The sequence below is a fragment of the Rana temporaria genome, chromosome 2 (genome assembly GCF_905171775.1).
Source record: "Rana temporaria chromosome 2, aRanTem1.1, whole genome shotgun sequence".
Classification (NCBI taxonomy): domain Eukaryota; kingdom Metazoa; phylum Chordata; class Amphibia; order Anura; family Ranidae; genus Rana; species Rana temporaria.
In genome coordinates this window covers 56,420,666-56,441,439 of record NC_053490.1, presented here as the reverse complement: position 1 = coordinate 56,441,439, position 20,774 = coordinate 56,420,666, and the positions used below count along the sequence as shown (strand labels likewise).

Below are 20,774 nucleotides of genomic sequence, written 5' to 3'. Positions count from 1 at the left end.
ACCACCTGCCAATGGATTTTCGTACAGATACTCTGTTGCCGTTTTATGACCCATGCCAGACACTTATTTTTTGTCTTTCTTACTCTCTTGCCTATGTCTCTGGGATATTTCTGCTTTGTATCTCTGACATATTCCACTCTAATTTTTATTTCTGGACTGAAAAATCCTTATCTCTACCTGTTCAAAAGTGGCCTACTAAAAACGTGTCCATTTTATTTCAGCCTTATGTCTTTGCACAATCCACTGTAAATTTTATTTCTGGAAAACACCTCGCCTTTCCTTCTTTAAATGCAGTCTAATAAAATGCTTACATGATGTGCAGTATGTCTCTGCAATTTTTTGTGCCTCTTGCCTGTGATAAAATCAATGATACCAACAAAAAATGCAGATGGACTAATTTAGCCACAACCTAAAAAGAACTGTAAACCTGCCTTCTCACACTGATGCCCAATCAAGTTGCTTACATACTCTCCAGCTACTATGCTATTTTGCTGACTGTTGCCTCTGAAATATGGCTCTATAATTTGTATGTCTTGATAACAATTGCCTCATTTCTAGAATGTGGGGTTGGAGTTTGTGAGGTTTTTAATGTTTTAAATGTTCTCTGTTAACATTTTATTAAAATTTATAGACAATGCTATGCTTTCCATTGTTTTGCAATTGTTACAAAGGATTCATCTTTATTTTATTTTGAAATGTAAACCTTCCATCAGATTTTAGATCTGTTCTATTCACAAATTCAATGGTTCAGTTCTGGCCTATTACTGCTATATAATAAAACCTAGTGTGGCCACAAAAGACTACTTAAAAATAGATTTATTATTAAGTTACAATTCATCAGATGGAGTGCTTTAGGTAAGCCAAGAAATTTTAATTTTAGATGGAATTTTGTAAGTTATGTCGTTGTTTTTTGTGTGCTCACAATGATTTTAGTGTTTTTTTTTTCTTTTTCTAAATGATCGTTTTGATTAAAATTTGCACATTAATCATGGGATCTACAAAATCAGTAGCACACTCTTTGTATTCTATTTTTCCTGAGCTTTTATAAAACATATGGTTTTGAAAACTCTGGAGGCTGTAAGTCCGAAGTAATTGAAAAAAGTCAAAAAGTTTAAAAAAATGGCAGCAAAAGAGTTAAAGCAACAGAATTATGTAAAAAAAAAAAGATGTTTCCTATAGACAAGATGACTACATTAACTCAAAAAAGATGGGTTAATTCCAAGCTAATATGTGATAATAAATGTAACATACGGAAAGGATGGTCAGGGGACAAGTGAATTGTGAAATGTGTCCCTTGCCAGACTAACTGCCTACTATAAAAGAAGATGCTGTAATAGGCAGCACAGGCTGTGTACTCTGACTGCCACAATGCAGAAACTCCAAGTGAAAATATTGATGCTGTGTGCGCTGTGCTATGGCATACTGGCAGTGCCGATGCCACCAAAGGAAAGTGAAGGAGTCATTACTCCAGAGGATCGCAAGCATGCAGAGGTATGTTCACTGTTTATGTTTAACAAAATAAAGTTAGATGAATATATTTTGTTTTATTTAGGATACCTTAAAGCGGTTGTAAACCCGCACCAAATTATTATTTTTTTCTCCTGTAAAGCAAAAGTCATAATGAGCTAATATGCACCGCATATTAGCTCATTATGAAATACTTACCTCGGAACGAGGTGTGTAGCACTTACCTGGTCCACGCCGAGCGAGATTTCATCTTGCCTCGGCGTGTCTTCCAGGTATCGCCGCTCCAGCGGTGTGATTGGCTGGAGTGGCGATGACGTCACTCCCGCGCGTGCGCGCGGGAGATTTAAAACTCGGCATGGTCCGGTGGCTGCCGGTCCTTTCGCCGTAGATCCTAAACCGTGCAGGTTAAGGAGATATTCTCCTTACCTACAGGTAAGCCTTGTTATAGGCTTACCTGTAGGTAAAAGTCAAAAACGTGGGTTTACAACCACTTTAGAGTGATTTTGTTGATTACATTAATTTGTCAATAAAAACTGTGCCTTTTTAAGATTGTAAATACTTACCTCTCCCATTAACTGTGTCCTTCATTGAAGAGAAATCCTCCCCTGAAGTCAGTTCTAAAACCAACACTTTCAGGAGTGTCAATCTATTGCCCCCCCCCCCTACTGTGCAGTGTGCACTGTGTTACCTACCTCCAAACCAATCACTACAGGAAAAGATATGAGAAACCACTGAGCTCAGGCATAGCAAATTGACATTCCCAAAATGATTGGTTTCAGAAGAGATTTCGGCAGAGGATTTCTCTTCAATGGAACAATGCAGAAAAATATATTTAAAATCTACAAGTACAGCTTTTATTGGAAGGTTTATTTAAATAATAGTGTTCAGGGGTCAAGTCCTGGGGAAAAAAGTGTGGGAACTCCCACCCAAGATCCACTCCCCCACCAAAAAAAAAAATGATACGCTCATATGCATAATAACTAAACCGCATGTTTTTTTTCCGATCCACTGTACCTTAGTATTTCTTTATGTTACTGGCCGCTTCCTGTATATGGATTCATCGGGTAGTGTCCGGGTATTCACTTCCTCGATGCCGCAATGTCTCCTGGGAGCTTTTGTCATTGTTCCCAGGAGACATTGCGGAGGTCTGCTGCGAGTTATCGCGGGATTTTGAAAGAACTTGCTTACCATGATAACTCGCGGCAGACCTCCGCAATGTCTCCTGGGAACAATGACACAAGCTCCCAGGAGACATTGCGGCATCGAGGAAGTGACGGAATACCCACACACTACCCGATGAATCCATATACAGGAAGCAGCCAGTAACATAAAGGATTACTAAGGTTCACCTGCCCCTGACAGTGACTCGAGCTGGGCATCGCCGCTTAGTGAAGGATTGGCTCGGGCAGCTCGGCTCCTCTCGTCTGCTCTAGTCCTGCAAAGGGAACCGAGTTCCTGCTGTGAAAAAAGTGCAGGAACTCCGTTCACACGCGTTCCCGCAGGACTTGAGCCCTGATAGTGTTGCTCGAAGATTGGCAGAGGTCAGCCTGCAAAATTTCTAGACTCACATAAGCGATGTCATTTTATCACTGATTAGCAATATCTGACTGTATGTGAACTTTGTAGAAGGGATTTTCCATTCTGTTTTAAAGTCTCTAGAATCAATAATAAGCATTTCCAGAGCTGTAAACTGCTTGTTTTGCAGTGGGTCCCAATCATGTTGGGGCCCTGTGCCTTTTAGTTGTTCTGAGTGAGCTTAACCACTTTAAGACCGGGCCTTTTTATGATAATTGTTGTTTACAAGTAAAAATCTGTATTTTTTGATAGAAAATTATTAAGAACGCCCAAACATTATATATTTTTCTTAGCAGAGACCCTAGAAAATAAAATGGCGGTGGTTGCAATATTTTATGTCACACCGTATTTGCGCAGCGGTCTTTCAAATGCATTTTTTGGGGGAAAAATACATTTTAATTAATTTGAAAAAACCAAAACAGTAAAGTTAGTCCAATTTGTTTGTATAATGTTAAAGATGATGTTTCATCGAATAAATAGCTACCTAACATGTCACGCTTTAAAATTGCACATGTTCGTGAAATGGCGACAAACTATGGTACTTAAAAATCTCCATAGGCAACGCTTTAAAGGGATAGTTTACCGCTTTGCAGGGATAGTTTACCACAAAACTGCCTATGCAGATAAGGGGCATCTGTAGATAAAAGCAAACTATGCAGCTAACTGACTAAAAATGAATAATATCCATTTACATACCTTATGAAGCCTGACTGGAATGCTCCCAGGACATTGCTAAGTACTCCCAGGATGTTGCTAAGTAAGGCCTAGTCATTACTGCTCACCTCCACCATCTCAGGAGTGAGCTCTCAAACGCTGAGCTCGGAGCTCCTGCATCAGGGAAGAGAAAGAGTATGTGAGGAGGTTTGAAACAGAGAAAGAAATCACTTCTGTGATGGTGGAGGTGAGCAGTGATGACTAGGCCTGACTTAGCAACATCCTGGGAGCACTTAGCAACATCCTGGGAGAATTCCAGTCAGGCTTAGGGTTGCCGCCTGTCAGGGATTCACCCGGACAGTTCGGGTTTGGAATCATGCGTCTGGGTTTTGGACTGCCTGAAACCCAGACACATTATTCAGACAGGACTATGGCTTCCAGAAACATCTGGATGAGAGGTGCTAACTGCCAAGGGGTGATTGAGCTGACAATCCATCCCTGTCTGTGACTAAAGTCTCCCTCCTTCCCTCTACTGCCTCTCAGTAAGTAAACGAAGGTAATTCAGGGTTCTCAGAGCACACCTTACATCAGAGTTCCTCTTTACACCAGAGGCTGCACTGTTCCCCCTTAAATCAGAGTCATCTCTGTACATCAGAGTTCTCAGTGTTCCCCCTTACATCAGAGTCCTCTTAATACATCAGAGTTCTCAGTGTTCCCCCTTACTTCAGAGTCCTCTCCATACAGCAGAGTTCTCAGTGTTCCCCCTTAAATCAGGGTTTTCAGAGCATCCCTTACATCAGAGTTCCCCTTTATACCAGAGGCTGCAGTGTTCCCCCTTACATCAGAGTTCTCAGTTTCCCCCCTTACATCAGAGTCCTCTCTGTATATCAGAGTTCTCAGTGTTCCCCCTTAAACCAGGGTTCCCAGAGCATCCCTTATGTTAGAGTCCCCAGAGTTCTCCATTACATCAGAGTCCGCAGAGTCCCCCCTTACAGTGTAAGGGAACTCTGCAAGTTGAAATGTAAAAGGGGAACTCTGTGGACTATGATGTAATGTGGAACTCTTGTTATTAACTTCATATGATTAGAAATGTTATTTAATAGCAAAATATATGTATAGTTTATACTATAAAAAATTGCTGCATGTCACTAAAGTGTTCGGTTTGACTTGAAGAAAAGTTGGCAACCCTAGTCAGGCTTCATAAGGTATGTAAATGGCCTGCACCTATAGCAAGGGTATTATTAAAGCTGCACAGTTTGTTTTAATCTACAACATCCCATACCCATGCATAGGCAAGTTTTTTGTAAAGGTGAACTATCATTTAAAAAATGTTTACAGGTTACCTGTTTAGAGTTAGGACCCTTTCACATGAGGCAGTGGAGGTGCGGTGGCTGTATACCATCGTATTTACCGTGATATTTGGCCCCTAGCGGTGCGGTTTCAACCCCTGCTAGCGGCCGAAAATGGGTTAATACCTATTACCGCGGTTTCCCATTGATTTCAATGGGAAGAAGCGGTAAACACCCCACTCCTATACCGCTACAAAGATTTGGCTAGCAGGATTTATGGAGCGGTCCTGCTAGCGCACCGCTTCAATGTGAAAGCCTTCGGGCTTTCACACTGAAGACTGCAGGGCGCGATTTTTTCAGGCGGTATAGCAGCGCTATTTTTAGTGATAAACCACCTGAAAAATGTGTTAGTGTGAAAAGGGCCTTACAGAGGAGGTCTTGCACTAGAATTATTTATCTCACTCTAATGATTGCAGTGACACCTAACCTCACATGTGTGGTTTGAATATTGTTTGCATATGCGGGTGCGACTTATGTATGTGTTCGCTTCTGCATGCAACTCGGTGGGATGGGATGCTTTAAAACAATCTTTTTTGTTTTACGCTTTATTTTGACACGGTTATTCCCAGGGCTTTTTTTCAGGTGGAACTTGCTGGAACTCAGTTCCACCACCTCTGGCTCAGACCCTTTGGTACCTGCTCACCACAATCACTTGTAAACACAGAAGTCTGGTTTCTGAGTTTACAAGTGACAGCTTTGTAACCCCCTGAACTCTGCACTCTGTATGTAATGCAATTCTGGTATTTAAATGCCCCTTTAAGCCCTTCTACTGTTTGTGAAATCTGAACGGGTCATGGTTGAGTTCCTGCACATATTTTCTGAGAAAAAAAGCTCTAGTTATTCCTATTACAAGGAATGTAAACATCCCTTGTAATAGAAATAAGCTCTCTCTTTATTGAGAGATCTGGGGTTAAAAATAAAAATAAAATCCCTTTAAACCCAAGAGGCGGAAGTGATGTCAGACGTCTCTCCAGTCCTCCAAGGGCATAGAGCAAAGTGGGGGCTATCTTGCCCTCACTCGGCTTCCTGCCCAGGCATCCAACAGATCGGATCAGCTCTGGGCTTACTGATGGCTCTGGTAAGCTTGCAGACGACCAGGAAGCTGCGGGAGGGGAACACCAATAAAAATGATCTTGCCGCTGGGACCACTTTTACATGAAAGCCGGCCACCTACTGTAAATAAAGATACCAGGGTTATGGTAGCTAGTCATCAAAGTAATGCCGTACATTTACAGTTAGGCGATCAGCAAATTTGAATGTCTTCGGACATGGAATGATTTTTACAAGAAAAGCAAAAGATTCAAATTCTATTTACTGTTATAAAGGATTATAGAAACATAACTTCAATTTTTTTTTTTTTTATGAAAAGCAATCAATGAATGGAGGACAGACAGATACATGAAAATCCTGCCTCCTCCATTCATATACCGCTTTACATTGCTGGAAGCAATAGTATAGTCTTAAAGTGATCGTAAAGCTTTGTTTTTTTTACCTCGACTTCTGGGGTCCCCCGGTGGCTCTCGCGGAATCTCCCTGCATCAGATAACCCCCTAGGAGAAGCGCTCTCCTGGGGGGTAACTTTACCCTGAGTCCAGCATTTGCGTCCATAGACGCTGAATGAATGACTCGGCCCCGCCCCCCGGCGCCGGCATTATTAGATTTGATTGACAGCAGCGGGAGCCAATGGCTGCACTGCTATCAATCTATCCAATCAAGAGTCGGGACCCTGTGGAGAGAGGGACAGCGCGTCGCTGCCAAATAATTTCCAGGGCTCAGGTAAGTAAAACGGGGGGCTGGGGGGCTGGTGACTGCAAGGTGTTTTTTCACCTTAATGCATAGGGTGCATTAAGGTGAAAAAACACAAGGGTTTACAACCCCTTTAATGAAAGGATGGAGGGGCAAAAAGGGTGGGTAAAATTGGCACTCTTGACAAGTGCTAAGACAGGTCCAGTGCTCACATTAACCACCACAGCAACAGAAGATTACAGCTGTGGGGGATAGGGAGGGTCAGAGGACTACGTATTTTAGCTAGGACAGCTGGCACCAGCAAAATGGGACTCATTAAGTGTAAGTAATGTCCCTTGTGCTGATTTAACCACTTCATTACTGGCCACTTTTACCCCCTTCCTGCCCAGGCCAATTTTCAGCTTTCAGCACTGTCAACCTTTCAATGATTTCTTTGGTAAAAATAACTCAAATCAGTGTATATTATTTAGTCTGTAGGAAAGTTATAGAGTCCACAAACTATAGTATATACAGTATATCTAAAAAAGAATAACTATCTTGATGTACTGACACCCCATCTCATTTCTTGAGGCCCGAAAATGCCAGGACAGTACAGATACCTCCAAAATTACCCCTTTTTGGAAAGTAGACAGTCCAGGGTATCTAGTAGGAGGCATGTCAAGTTTTTTGAAGTTGTAATTTTGGTCATAGCGATCACATGACACTGACACCCGGCCGGTGTAGTGATCATTCATCTGCTGTGTCCGGTGGACACTGTCGGCCACAGATCACGCTGATGTGCAGCCCGGCAGGCCACGTGTGAGTCGCGATCTGGTAGAGCATCATATGACATCATCCTGAAGCAACAGTTCTCCCGCCTGGTCGTCATTTTGCTATAGGCCAGGCGCAAAGGTGTTAAAAAATAAAAAATTTTGGCCTAAACCTAGGATTTAATAGTGATGAGCAAAGGTTGACCTGAGCCGGAAGCTCATCCCTACAATGGGATGCAGCTGCTGGTCCCAATCTGACATCCATGATTGCCCCTGAATTCACACTTTCTGTATTCAGAGATATGCAACCTCACCTGCAGGGATCTCAAATTGGGAACAGTAGTTGTGTCTGTACACCCGCTATATCCTAATTGACGGGAATGGGACTGCCTGCACACGGATGTATGGAACCCCGACCCCAATCATGAGTGGGTACAGAAGGCCCTCACATATGTGTACACATTGATTTACATTAAGTGGACGTTAATTTAGAGCTTCCATCCCATTTAATGTATAATAGTAATTTAATTGTATTTTTTTAATTGTCTGTCTATACCATACTGTATGTTACAGATTGTATACAGGCTAACACCATTTGTCAAGATACTAATAAAACACAAATTTCTTTCTTTGACAAGGTCTACCTAAAAAATTTCTACACATTTGCAAACAAATCAAGAAACACATTTGAGGAGAGGCTCAGAGAAATGCAAAGATTCTTTAGAATGAAGGTAACAGGGAGGCTGGACACCGCTACAATGACTATGATGAAAGCCCCACGATGTGGCATGCCTGATATGTCAGAGTTCAGAGCTGTTGTAGGAAGACCAATATGGCCAAAAACTTCTCTGACCTACAGGTAGGTTTCAACCAGATGTATGAGAATTATGGCTCATCCTCACACAGCTGTAGGGTTCCTGCTCCCATAATACTGCTGTACAGAATTCCATTCACAAATCTGGGGACAGAGTTCAACAGTGTGGGTATATTATAATTCTGTAAAAAATCACTTTTTCAATACAAAGTTCTATTTTTCAAGCACAGTAACTGATAGCACATAGTAAGAATCCTCTCTGCTGAAGTCATATCAGATCAAGATGCAATCTGATTGCTTAAAGTAGTATTTAACAGCCTGTATTTTTTAGCTTAACATCAGGGGTGGCCCGTCCATTAAGGGTGCATGCTGGGCTTTAAGAATTATCACTTACCATAAGAACCCTCTGTTCAACAAGGCACAAAGTCAAAGAAGATCCCTGAAATCAAGACACTGCGGTATCTACTGTAACCTAGAGTTACTTACCACAACAGAAAAACAATATATGAAAGTCTCAAGTCACACACTTATGATCACAGTTTTAGCTAAGGGGATCCATATACTGTATCTCTTCACTGTCTGGAGCCACTGTTTCATTTAGCCAAGACCCATGTTTAATCAAACTGCTAATAGTGTGGAGATAAACTTGGGTGTCCTCCAAACTGAACTGTAATCCAAACTCCAAATCCCCACTTGTATATACCCAATAAGCTGTTTGCCAAGTCAACTACAGGGTGGGGAATGACCCAGCCTGCATCTTGTTGGAGCACTTAAAAGCAGAAGTTTAGAGTTTGGGTTAGAGATGAGTTTGGAGGACACCTAAGCCTACCTCTAATCAAGGCTGTATCCTGACCTAGGCCAACAAGGCCCAGGCCTAGGGCAGCACTTTGCAGGGGGGCAGCACGGAAAGAGTCCACTGATAATGTAGCGCCAGTCTTATGGGGTGGACTGAGCAGAGAGGAAAATTAGTCTAGTGCCCTCATTAAGCAGCTGCACTGCTTTCGGTATGCGGGCGGCCAGCATTCCCCAACTGTGGGGGGGGGGGGTGCTTCTAATTTTGACTGTCCTATAATCCTGGATCACAAACCTTCCTCACTGTGCTATGTATTTTCTGCTGCACCACTGGCATGGTTATATCTTCTTAGTCCTCTCCATAAAATTATCAGAAATTTGTGTCTAAAGTAGAACTATAGGAACACTTATTTTTTTCATAGCCCCAGTCAGTTTATTTTTTACCATCCCTGTCCCATTGCAGAGATTTCCCTTCACTTCCTGTCCCATAGCCAAACAGGAAGTGAGAGGAAATCCCCGGCCCTCAGAACTAGTGTCCCCACTCAAAATGTTCAGGGCGGGACTTAAACAGCAAGGGTTGTGGCCTTGACAGGAAAGAGTGGGCCATATTTATATTAGGGGGTGCACGAGTTTAGTCAGGCCTAGGGCAGCACAAAACCTAAATACTCTACTTCCTCTAATAGAAAAAGTATTGTGTTGAATTACAGGAAAGGAAAAGCAGAAATGTTGCCTTAGCAATCAACTCTTAGCTACTATTTTCTAGTACACATAAGACATGTCCTAGTTATAGATATACTGCTTGTGTCATTTTACCTTAGGTTCCTGAATATGTACTGCCTAGTTATTTCTATTGTTGCATTGCTTTTTTTATGCAGATTCGTGAATTTCACTTCCAAACTGCCCCAGAATGTGGCGACTGATGCAATAAAGCGAGCTTTAAATGTTTGGAGCCAAGTCACACCACTTACATTTAATCAAGTTGGAGATGATCAAGCTGATATACTTATTCAGTTCTCCAGGAGAAGTAAGTAAATAAATCTTTAAAAAAAAAATACAAAAATTCCCGCGTCTCCCGTTGCTAATTGGACACAGGTATTTTCACCTGGAACGTCTGTCATTTGGCTGCTTTACCAAAGGTGACCTGTACTGTTTTGTTCAGTGATACAGTACCTAACCAATAACATGAACTCTAGGTAGATCTAAAAAAACACAAATGAATGCAGCTCTGTAAAAATCATTAACTCTTTCACTGCCAGGCCCTGCGCTCCACTTTTAACTTCAGGTGGCCAGACCAATTTTGCAGTTTATCACTTTTTCATAATTTTTCACAGCTTTCACAGTTTGTAAAAGACCACCCAAACCATACATTTTCTGAAAGTACAGGATCGATAGGAGAAAATGATGGTCCTACTGATGTTTTTTGTTCATTGATAGTTGCACAAATGTTTGTCAAAACAATATTTTCCCTAAAAATACACTGAAATCATTATTGGCGCATACACATACAACACGACACTCCAGGAGCAGCTGTATCATGGCTAGACAGATATGAACAGGATTGTCATAAGACATGGGCTAAGCGATTGCCACGCTAGCCACATTCTTATTTTAAACTATTTATTCTCAGCCTCAACCTATCCTTTACAGGTGGTGTGTAGTTGTGAGTAGGGATGGGCGAACGGTTCAGCCCAAGCATAAGTTGGGGCCAAACTTTCGTTGTTCGGTCGTTCAGGAAACAGCCTAACTTCCAGGACGTTCGACCATTTGTCAAAAAGTCAGCTGCGGAGCTGATCTGTGTCTTACCTTTACTGTTGTGGGTCGGCTGGCACCTGTTGTTCCACAAGCTTGTGTTCAGCTCTGGCTGCACTCAGCAGCTATGGGTGTCGCCGGGCTTCACCTATTGGTTAATATATTCTTCCTTCCTGCTACTTCCTGTCCAGCACCCCATGTGCCTCGCTAATATTGGTAAAAAGATGAGGGATGGACAGCCGCACTCCAAACCAAACAGGTTGTCTTTATTCAAATCAACAGCAAGAACACAGCAGATCACAGCAATAGGAACAGGAGAATACCGACGTTTCGCACTGGCTTCAGTGCTTATTCATGGCTAACATGCATTGAAACTGTTCAGTATATATAGAGATCAGAGGCTAGTGTGTGACCTGATTGAATAATTGGCTGAGGGTTGTCCGTAAATCATTGGGCACACCAGAAGTCAATATCAGATTACAGACTGCCTATACATATCCAAGGGAACATAAAAAGAAAAAAACAAAAAACAAATGTGAAATGTTGTTGAACAAAAATCCAAGGTGCCAAAAAAACAGATGTGATCCACATAAATATTATTTAGACTAAGCATATATGAGTAAAATAAACATAGTGAGAATAAATACTGTCAAACCTCTTAATAAGACAATATATGCCAGTATAGATGTGGCAACAGGTTAAATAGATCGTGAATATAGAAGAATAAAGCGATGAAATAAATATAAACACGAATACACGTGTGGTGAAATAGGGGGCCAGATCCTCAAAAGAGATACGGCGGCGTAACTGCTGTTACGCCGTCGTATCCCTGGTCCTAACTATGGAACTGATCCACAGACTCAGTTTCCCATAGTTAGGACGAAGATCCGACATGTGTAATTGAATTACACTGTCGGATCTTAAGGATGCAATTCTAGGCCGGCCGCTAGGTGGCGAGGCCATTGAGGCCGGCGTAGAATATGCAAATGACCAGTTACGGCGATCCACGAACGCTCCGACGGGCCCGACGCTCTAAATCTACGTCGTTTACGTCGAGTTCCGCCGCGTAAAACTAGGGCTAAGCCCTAGTTGTCCTAAGCCATGTTAAGTATGGCCGTCGTTCCCGCGTCGAATTTTAAATTCTACGTCGTTTGCGTAAGACGTCCGTGAATGGCGCTGGACGCCATTTACGGTAACGTCTAAGCAAATGACGTCGGAGCGACGTCAGTTAGCGCAATGCACGTCGGGTAATTTACCCGACGGAGCATGCGCAGTACGTCCGGCGCGGGAGCGCGCCTAATTTAAATGGGACTCGCCCATTTGAATAGGAACGCCTTGCGCCGGACGGATTTAAGTTACAGCGCCGCAAAATTCCAGGTAAGTGCTTTGTGGATCGGCACCTAACTTTGGAATTTTGCGGCGGAGTAACTTAAATCAGAAAAGTTACGTTGCGCCAAGGCTTTGTGGATAACCCCCGCTATTTCTAGATTGCCACATTGGCCATATATGCCAAAAAGTGTGTGAATATCTTGGGGGTTAAGCTGTATGAGTGTATAAACTCAAGTATCTATGGTTGCAATGGTGTGTCCATTAAGCAGACCTTCATCCCAATGATGATTCAAAAAATAATAAAGGAGGTGTACTATAGATCCTCTTATTAACTAGGAAACCCAGTGATATGTGAGTGTGTATTGATGCAAAGTGATTCATTCTAAAGAAGTAAGTAAAAAATGCAGTGTATATCTATGGTATATTCAAGTGGAGAAAATCTTTTTTTATATATAAAACATTTTTCATTTTTTTGTTAATTTATTAATTGAGAAAAAAATGCTCAATAAAGCAGTGTAGAGCGGTGACGAACCGTCCTGTGAAAATGTGGAAAAGCACAAATGGACAACATATGAAAAAGGACGATTATAGTGTATAACGGATATTACACCACAGGGCTTTATACTACGAGTGCATCTGTAGGTCGCATATTCATTTTTGGAACTATTTAGTTTTTGGATTTTCATACCCATTTTCCGTTATACACTATAATCGTCCTTTTTCATATGTTGTCCATTTGTGCTTTTCCACATTTTCACAGGACGGTTCGTCACCGCTCTACACTGCTTTATTGAACATTTTTTTCTCAATTAATAAATTAACAAAAAAATGAAAAATGTTTTATATATAAAAAAAGATTTTCTCCACTTGAATATACCATAGATATACACTGCATTTTTTACTTACTTCTTTAGAATGAATCACTTTGCATCAATACACACTCACATATCACTGGGTTTCCTAGTTAATAAGAGGATCTATAGTACACCTCCTTTATTATTTTTTGAATCATCATTGGGATGAAGGTCTGCTTAATGGACACACCATTGCAACCATAGATACTTGAGTTTATACACTCATACAGCTTAACCCCCAAGATATTCACACACTTTTTGGCATATATGGCCAATGTGGCAATCTAGAAATAGCATTTCACCACACGTGTATTCGTGTTTATATTTATTTCATCGCTTTATTCTTCTATATTCACGATCTATTTAACCTGTTGCCACATCTATACTGGCATATATTGTCTTATTAAGAGGTTTGACAGTATTTATTCTCACTATGTTTATTTTACTCATATATGCTTAGTCTAAATAATATTTATGTGGATCACATCTGTTTTTTTGGCACCTTGGATTTTTGTTCAACAACATTTCACATTTGTTTTTTGTTTTTTTCTTTTTATGTTCCCTTGGATATGTATAGGCAGTCTGTAATCTGATATTGACTTCTGGTGTGCCCAATGATTGCGGACAACCCTCAGCCAATTATTCAATCAGGTCACACACTAGCCTCTGATCTCTATATATACTGAACAGTTTCAATGCATGTTAGCCATGAATAAGCACTGAAGCCAGTGCGAAACGTCGGTATTCTCCTGTGCCTATTGCTGTGATCTGCTGTGTTCTTGCTGTTGATTTGAATAAAGACAACCTGTTTGGTTTGGAGTGCGGCTGTCCATCCCTCATCTTTTTACCAATATTTGCCTTAGTGCATTGCCTGCACCCTTGGAGTCCTATATTTTTGAAACGACCCTACAATAGACCTACCTTGAGCGGTGATCTTCTCTCCCATGTGCCTCGCTATTTAAATTCCACTCCAACTAGTTTCTGGTTGCTTGAGCGACACTTGTTTCTGAGCACCCTTCCTGTAACCTGCTTACCTGACTTCTCGTGAACGTATCTCTTGTGTACCGAATCGGCTAGTTCTCCTGACTACGTTGTCTGCTGATCTTGGCTCGCTATCCGGCTCTCCTTTTACTTCATCCATCCATGTCTGACTGCGTCTTCTGGTACTCTCCTCGCGAGCAGGGTGAACCTGGGGGTCGTGACCTGGGGTGAGCACGCAGCTAAGCCCAAACCCTCATGAGGGGGTCCCTGGCAGACTTGCCCTTAGATTCCATGCCCTGTCCTGCGTCACCTGCTCGCCTGTGGGCTCACATAAGTACCATTGTGACATAGTTGATTCGGAAGTGACGTGTAACGTAATTTCCGGGTCCCCTTTGACAGTTTTCCCTGCCATCAAGGCTGGGAAAGGATGTAATGCAGTTTGTTATGTATTGCATTACATTCAGTTGAGCACAGGGGAGAAATGCAGGGTCTTTGAGACCCTGAATGTCTCATTAAAGAGAATCTGTCACCAAAAAAAATTATCACATAGACTTTTTGTTAAATATTATACACAAATCCATTAATTTATAAATTATGCTATATCTCTTGTTTACCCTTTTAAACAGGGAAACCACTAGGCTAATAGATTGTAAGGCTAAGTTTAAATGACTGAAAAACTATTCTTGTTTAAGGCAAATAACAAATATGGCATAATGTATTTTACAATGCACTAGTTTTTATTATTTTATAATGTGAAAAAAAATATTGTTTTAAAAGGTCACAATGATGCAGGGCCTTTTGATGGTCCTAATGGGGTGCTGGCACATGCCTACTTTCCAGGACCAGGAATCGGTGGTGATGCTCATTTTGATGAAGATGAAACATGGTCAAACGACAAAACAGGTACGTTATGTAATCTTAAGGAGGTTTTTATAATTATGCACTTGTAGAACATCCACAGGAAAAAAATTAAATGGAAAAGTGTGCTGCTCCTTTACACAAGAAACAGTCCAGGTGTGTCAACTGCCTTCTACCTACCTTTCCAACAAGAGACTGGGTAACCAATGGCACTAGAGGAGCAAGTATATCATGGTTTATGTGGAACTCTAAGGGCCAGATTCAGGTAGAAGTGCGGCGGTGTAACGTATCGTAGATACATTACACCGCCGCAAATTTTCATCGCAAGTGCCTGATTTACAAAGCACTTGCGATGAAAACTACGCCGGCGGCCTCCGGCGTATGCCCGCGTAATTTAAATGGGCGTGTGCCATTTAAATTAGGCGCGCTCTCGCGCCGGACCTACTGCGCATGCTCCGTTTCGTAACTCCCGCCGTGCTTTGCGCAAAGTGGCGTCATTTTTTCGAACGGCGACGCGCGTAGCGTAATTCCGTATTCCCGGACGGCTTACGCAAACAACGTGAATTTTTAAATTTCAACGCGGGAACGACCGCCATACTTTATACAGCAATACGTTTGCTGTGTAAAGTTAAGGCACCAAAAACGACGACTAACTTTGCGACGGGAAACTAGACTATCGGCGACGTAGTGAAAGCGAAAATCCGTCGTGGATCGCCGTAACTCCTAATTTGCATACCCGACGCTGGTTTACGACGCGAACTCCCCCCAGTGGCGGCCGCGGTACTGCATCCTAAGATCCGACAGTGTAAAACTATTACACCTGTCGGATCTTCTGGCTATCTATACGTAACTGATTCTATGAATCAGTCGCATAGATAGAAACAGAGATACGACGGCGTATCAGCAGATACGCCGTCATATCTCCACTGTGAATCTGGCCCTAAGTTACTGGAGGGGAATGGAAGTGCTTGCTGCACTGCGGCATTACCTGAATGAAAACCTAAAGCTGTTCCCTCTATAGGCATTTCATAACTTAATTTTCCATTTTAACTAAAGCGTATTTTAAATGGCAACATTATTGTATTTTAATTAAGTTCAATATAGCATTTGAGGTGACAAATTTGTTTTTAGCACTAGTAGGTTAGTGCTGGTACAGCACAGCACACATACTCTTCCTGGAACAGGCAGGAAATAAACAGAGGCTTCCTGTGTTTTTTTACACACATTACTACTGAGATGAATATGTAATGCATGTTTTTAAGCACATATAAAATGCTACACAACATTTTTCAAAACTTCACTGTTGAAAATATGAAGATGAGAATGGTTCCATCCATTCAAAATAGTGGCACCTAACTAATCAAATGTATAGCAAAGTTGCTAATGCACTCCAGCCACCCTTATGTCCTGTACACACGGTCAGAATTTCCGATGGAAAAAGGTCCGATCTGAGCTTTTCATCGGATATTCCGACCGTGTGTATGCCCAATCTGACTTTTTCTGTCCGAAATTCTGATGTAGATAGAGAACATGAGGAGGCCGGGAAGCTGGCCGCCACGTCCTTAACAACCGATGAGTCATCAACACAACACTGTTGGGGTAGAGGAGGAGGGGGGGAGCGTTGGTTTGATACCAGGGCTCTAAACAGACCCCTGAAATCTCATGTTTGATACAAAAGAAAGGGACTGGGGGGACATTCCCCAGTCCCTTCTGCCCTAAAAGAAGGCAGAGAACATCTGAAGGCGGGACAGGGCTTGATCTTTGACAGGCTCAGCTAGGTGTTTAGAGAGGGAGGAGGGAAATAGTCAGGTTTTTTTTTTTATCTTATTGCAGGGAATGCATTAGGGTAAAAAAACACCCAGGCTTTATAATAGGGTGACCAGACATCCCTGGTTTCTGGGGACAGTCCCGAGATTGAGGACACTGACCAAGTCTGTCCCCAGTTTTGTCCCCGGATTGGATTTGAACAGGGGCTGGGGCAATTTCAAAGACTAAATTACACACCCCCGCTCTACAGCTCCTACTAGCTTAGGGGGTGTATTTTTTCCATTATCTGTGCCCCTTTCTGATTAACATGTGCTGGTTAGAGCGGAGGGAATATTTTGACAGTTTCGGGTGCATGCCCATTTAGCTCCGCTCGCATGTTCTTCTGCCTCGGCTCAAGTCCCGGCCAACCGCCTGCCTGCTTATCTTCTTGCCTTCCCTGACGGAGTGATCTTCCTCCGCTCCTCACCCAGCAGTAGAACCCGGGGCCTGGAGAGTAAGACTTAAGAGGCTGTGAGGTGGTCGGCGACGGGCAGAGAGAGGTAGCTGAGCTCAGCTGACGGTTTTCAGCAGCAGGAAAAGAGGGGAAGTGGATCCGATCGTGGGGCTGCCAGTGCCTTCAAGGCTTCAACACAGGTGTGCTTTGGGGGTGTCTGTGAATAGACTACATTGCACTTTGTCTGTCTATCTGGCATAATGGTCAAAAGTTTAAAAAATCAGCACCCAGCAGCCATGGTATGTGACACACTGTGACAGAGCTAGCCAGAGCCATGATAGCATGCCTGCTGCCTGTGAGTTATCATAATACTGATGATCTTAACCAGTTGCCGATCACCCTGATAGCAGATTTACTGCTACAGGGTGGTCGTGCTGTGAAGGATTGTGTATATACTTGATCCTGCATTTCTGGGTCCACTGGTGCCCGCTGATCATTATGTACACAGTCAGAACGGTGGTCTGCCTATGTAAACAAGGCAGATTGCTGTTCTGTCAGTATGGAAGACATTGATCCTGATCCACGACAGTGAGAAAACACTGGTTAGGCACACATTTAGCCCTTTGTTTGCCCTAGATGTTATCCCCTTCCCAGCCAGTGTCAGTACAGTGATAGTGCATATTTTTAGCACTGATCATTGTATTAGTGTCCCTGGTTCCCACAAAGTGTCAAAAGTATCACTTAGTGTCCACCGCAATATCGCAGTACCGCTATGAGTCGCTGATTGCCACAATTACTAGCAAAAAAAAATATGTCCCCTGATTAAAGTTTAAAAATCTGGTTACCTTACTTTATAACCAGTTTAAGCCTTTAAGCAGGGAAGACTTTTGACGTTTTCCAGAGTTTGGCTTTATTTAAAATACCAAAAAACAGACCTGAGCTCTCCTCTGTGCCTGGCAGAGATACATTCAGATGGCTGTGATTCAACATACAAAGGCAAGTTCAAGCCTTATGCCGTGTACAGACGGTCGATTTTTGTGATAAAAAAAAACGTCATTTTTTAGCATGAAACTTCATTTTAAAAAACGACGTTGCCTACACGCCATCGTTTTTTCAAAATGTTTTAGCAAAGCGCGGTTACGTTCAGCACGTACGGCGGCACTCTGTTCCATTCAAGCTTGCGTCATAACTTGCTTCTGAGCATGCGCGGGTTTAAAAACGTTGTTTTAAACGTCGTTTTAGCCCACACACGGTCATTTTTTATGACACAAAAAACGACGTTTTGAAAAACGACATAAAAAATTTAAGCATGCTCGAATTTTTTTTGCTCGTTTTTCAGAAGACATAAAACAACGTTTTCCCCACACACGGTCATTTTAAATGACGTTTTTAAAAATGTTGTTTTCTTTCATCACAAAAAAACGACCGCGTGTACGCGGCATTAGGGCTCATTTCCAGATGACATAAGTTTGGAACACATGTCCAATACAGGTCAGCAAAATCCCAAAGACTTTAATTGAATTTGACTTGCATTGCGTCTCTTTGGACACATGTCCCGTTGAGGTATGTTCTATCTGTATGCAAAGTAGGTCAAAGTAGGCACCAGCAAGATACGGCCGGCGTAAGTCTCCTACGCCGTCGTATCTTAACTGCATATTTACGCTGGCCGCTAGGGGCGTGTACGCTGATTTACGCCTAGAATATGTAAATCAGCTAGATACGCCTATTCACGAACGTACGCCCGGCCGTCGCAGTAAAGATACGCCGTTTACGTAAGGGGTTTTCAGGTGTAAAGATAAACCACCAATAACATGGCGCAGCCAATGTTAAGTATGGACGTTGGAACCGCGTTGAATCTTTAAAATTTTACGTTGTTTGCGTAACTCGTCCGTGAATGGGGCTGGCCGTAATTTACGTTCACGTCGAAAGCAGGACGATTTGCTGACGTCATTTGGAGCATGCGCACTGGGATACGTCCACGGACGGCGCATGCGCCGTTTGATCGAATCGTCATTTACGTGGGGTCACAGTTAATATACATAAAACACGCCCACAGCTTCAACATTTGAATTAGGCGGGCTTACGCCAGCCCTAATACGCTACGCCGCCGTAACTTCGGCGGCAAAATCTTTGAAAATACCATACTCGCCTCTCAAAGTTACGGCAGCGTAGCGTATAGGAGATGCGCTACGCCCGCCTAAAGGTATGTAAATCTACCCCTATGTTGTAAAGTCAGCCTGTGTCTACCTAGCCAACAATCATAGGGGCAGATCCACGTACATCGGCGCATATTTCCGCCGGGCGTAGCATATCTAAGATACACTACGCCGCCGTAACTTTTTTTCGAATCGTCAAAGAATGCACGCCGTAAGTTACGGCGGCGTAGTGTAACTTTGGTGGCGTAAGGGCGCGCAATTCAAATCGATGTGATGGGGGCGTGTTTTATGTAAATATGTCGTGACCCGACGTAAACAACGTTTTTTTAGAACGGCGCATGCGCTGTCCGTGGGGGTATCCCAGTGCGCATGCTCGAAATTAAACCGGAACAAGCCAATGCTTACGATGGTGACATCATTCTACGCAAATCCCTATTCGCGAACGACTTACGCAAACAACGTAAAAAATTCAAATTTCAACGCGGGAACGACGGCCATACTTAACATTGAGTACGCCTCATATAGCAGGGGTAACTATACGCTGGAAAAAGCCGAACGCAAACGACGTAAAAAATGCGCCGGCCGAACGTACGTTCGTGGATCGCCGTAACTAGCTAATTTGAATACTCAACGCGGAATTCGACGGAAACGCCACCTAGCGGCCGCCGAAAAAATGCACCTAAGATCCGACGGCGTACTAAGACGTACGCCTGTCGGATCGAGCCCAGATGCAGTCGTATCTTTGTTTTGTAGATACAAAACAAAGATACGACGCGGGAACTTTAAAATTATGCGGCGTATCAATAGATACGCCGGCGTAATTCTTTTGTGGATCTGCCCCATCGTTTTAAATAAACCAATGGCTATGTTTTACTTTTTTTTATGAAACATATTTGTATATATATATCAAATAAAATATTTAAATTAATTTCTTGGCAGGGTACAACTTGTTTATAGTTGCTGCACATGAATTAGGTCATTCTTTGGGACTAGAACATTCCGACGTGCCTTCAGCTTTGATGTTTCCAGCCTATCACTACGTGGCTACGGACAATTTCCGCTTGCCACAAGATGACATCGCTCGGATCCAGGCACTGTATGGGAGAAGGCCATCATAACTCAAGAGGCCAGATAAAGGAGCCTGCTTTCAGGATTGCTGATATGTGTACTACTTATGCTCATGCTTTGCCATATACAGTATTTTACTTACATGTATTTTTACAACATAGGTAGAAAATCTAGCAAAGATTGTTCTTTCTGCTTTTTTTTTTTGTTTGTTTTTGCATTGTTAAGGATTATTCTGCGTGAGTGTTGTTTTCTTTCTTTTTTTTTTTATATGGAGGTCAGCTCTGGCTAAAGACAAATCAGCATTCTGGATAACAGGCACAGGCACAGAAATTTAATGACGATTTCCCTTTTAAAGGGGTTGCAAAGGTACAATTTTTTTCCTAAATAGCTTCCTTTACCTTAGTGCAGTCCTCCTTCACTTACCACATCCTTC

General features: G+C 42.5%; 1 protein-coding gene across 1 annotated transcript; it reads left to right on the top strand.

Moving 5' to 3' along the window:
* The first annotated feature begins 1,328 nt into the window (after positions 1-1,328).
* LOC120929031 (collagenase 3-like) lies at positions 1,329-20,471 on the top strand. The gene is made up of 5 exons (XM_040340217.1): positions 1,329-1,491; positions 8,179-8,399; positions 10,022-10,170; positions 14,837-14,962; positions 20,213-20,471. The coding sequence occupies exons 1-5, from the start codon at positions 1,369-1,371 to the stop codon at positions 20,389-20,391; spliced, it is 798 nt and encodes a 265-aa protein (XP_040196151.1). The 5' UTR covers positions 1,329-1,368; the 3' UTR covers positions 20,392-20,471.
* Positions 20,472-20,774: the final 303 nt, after the last annotated feature.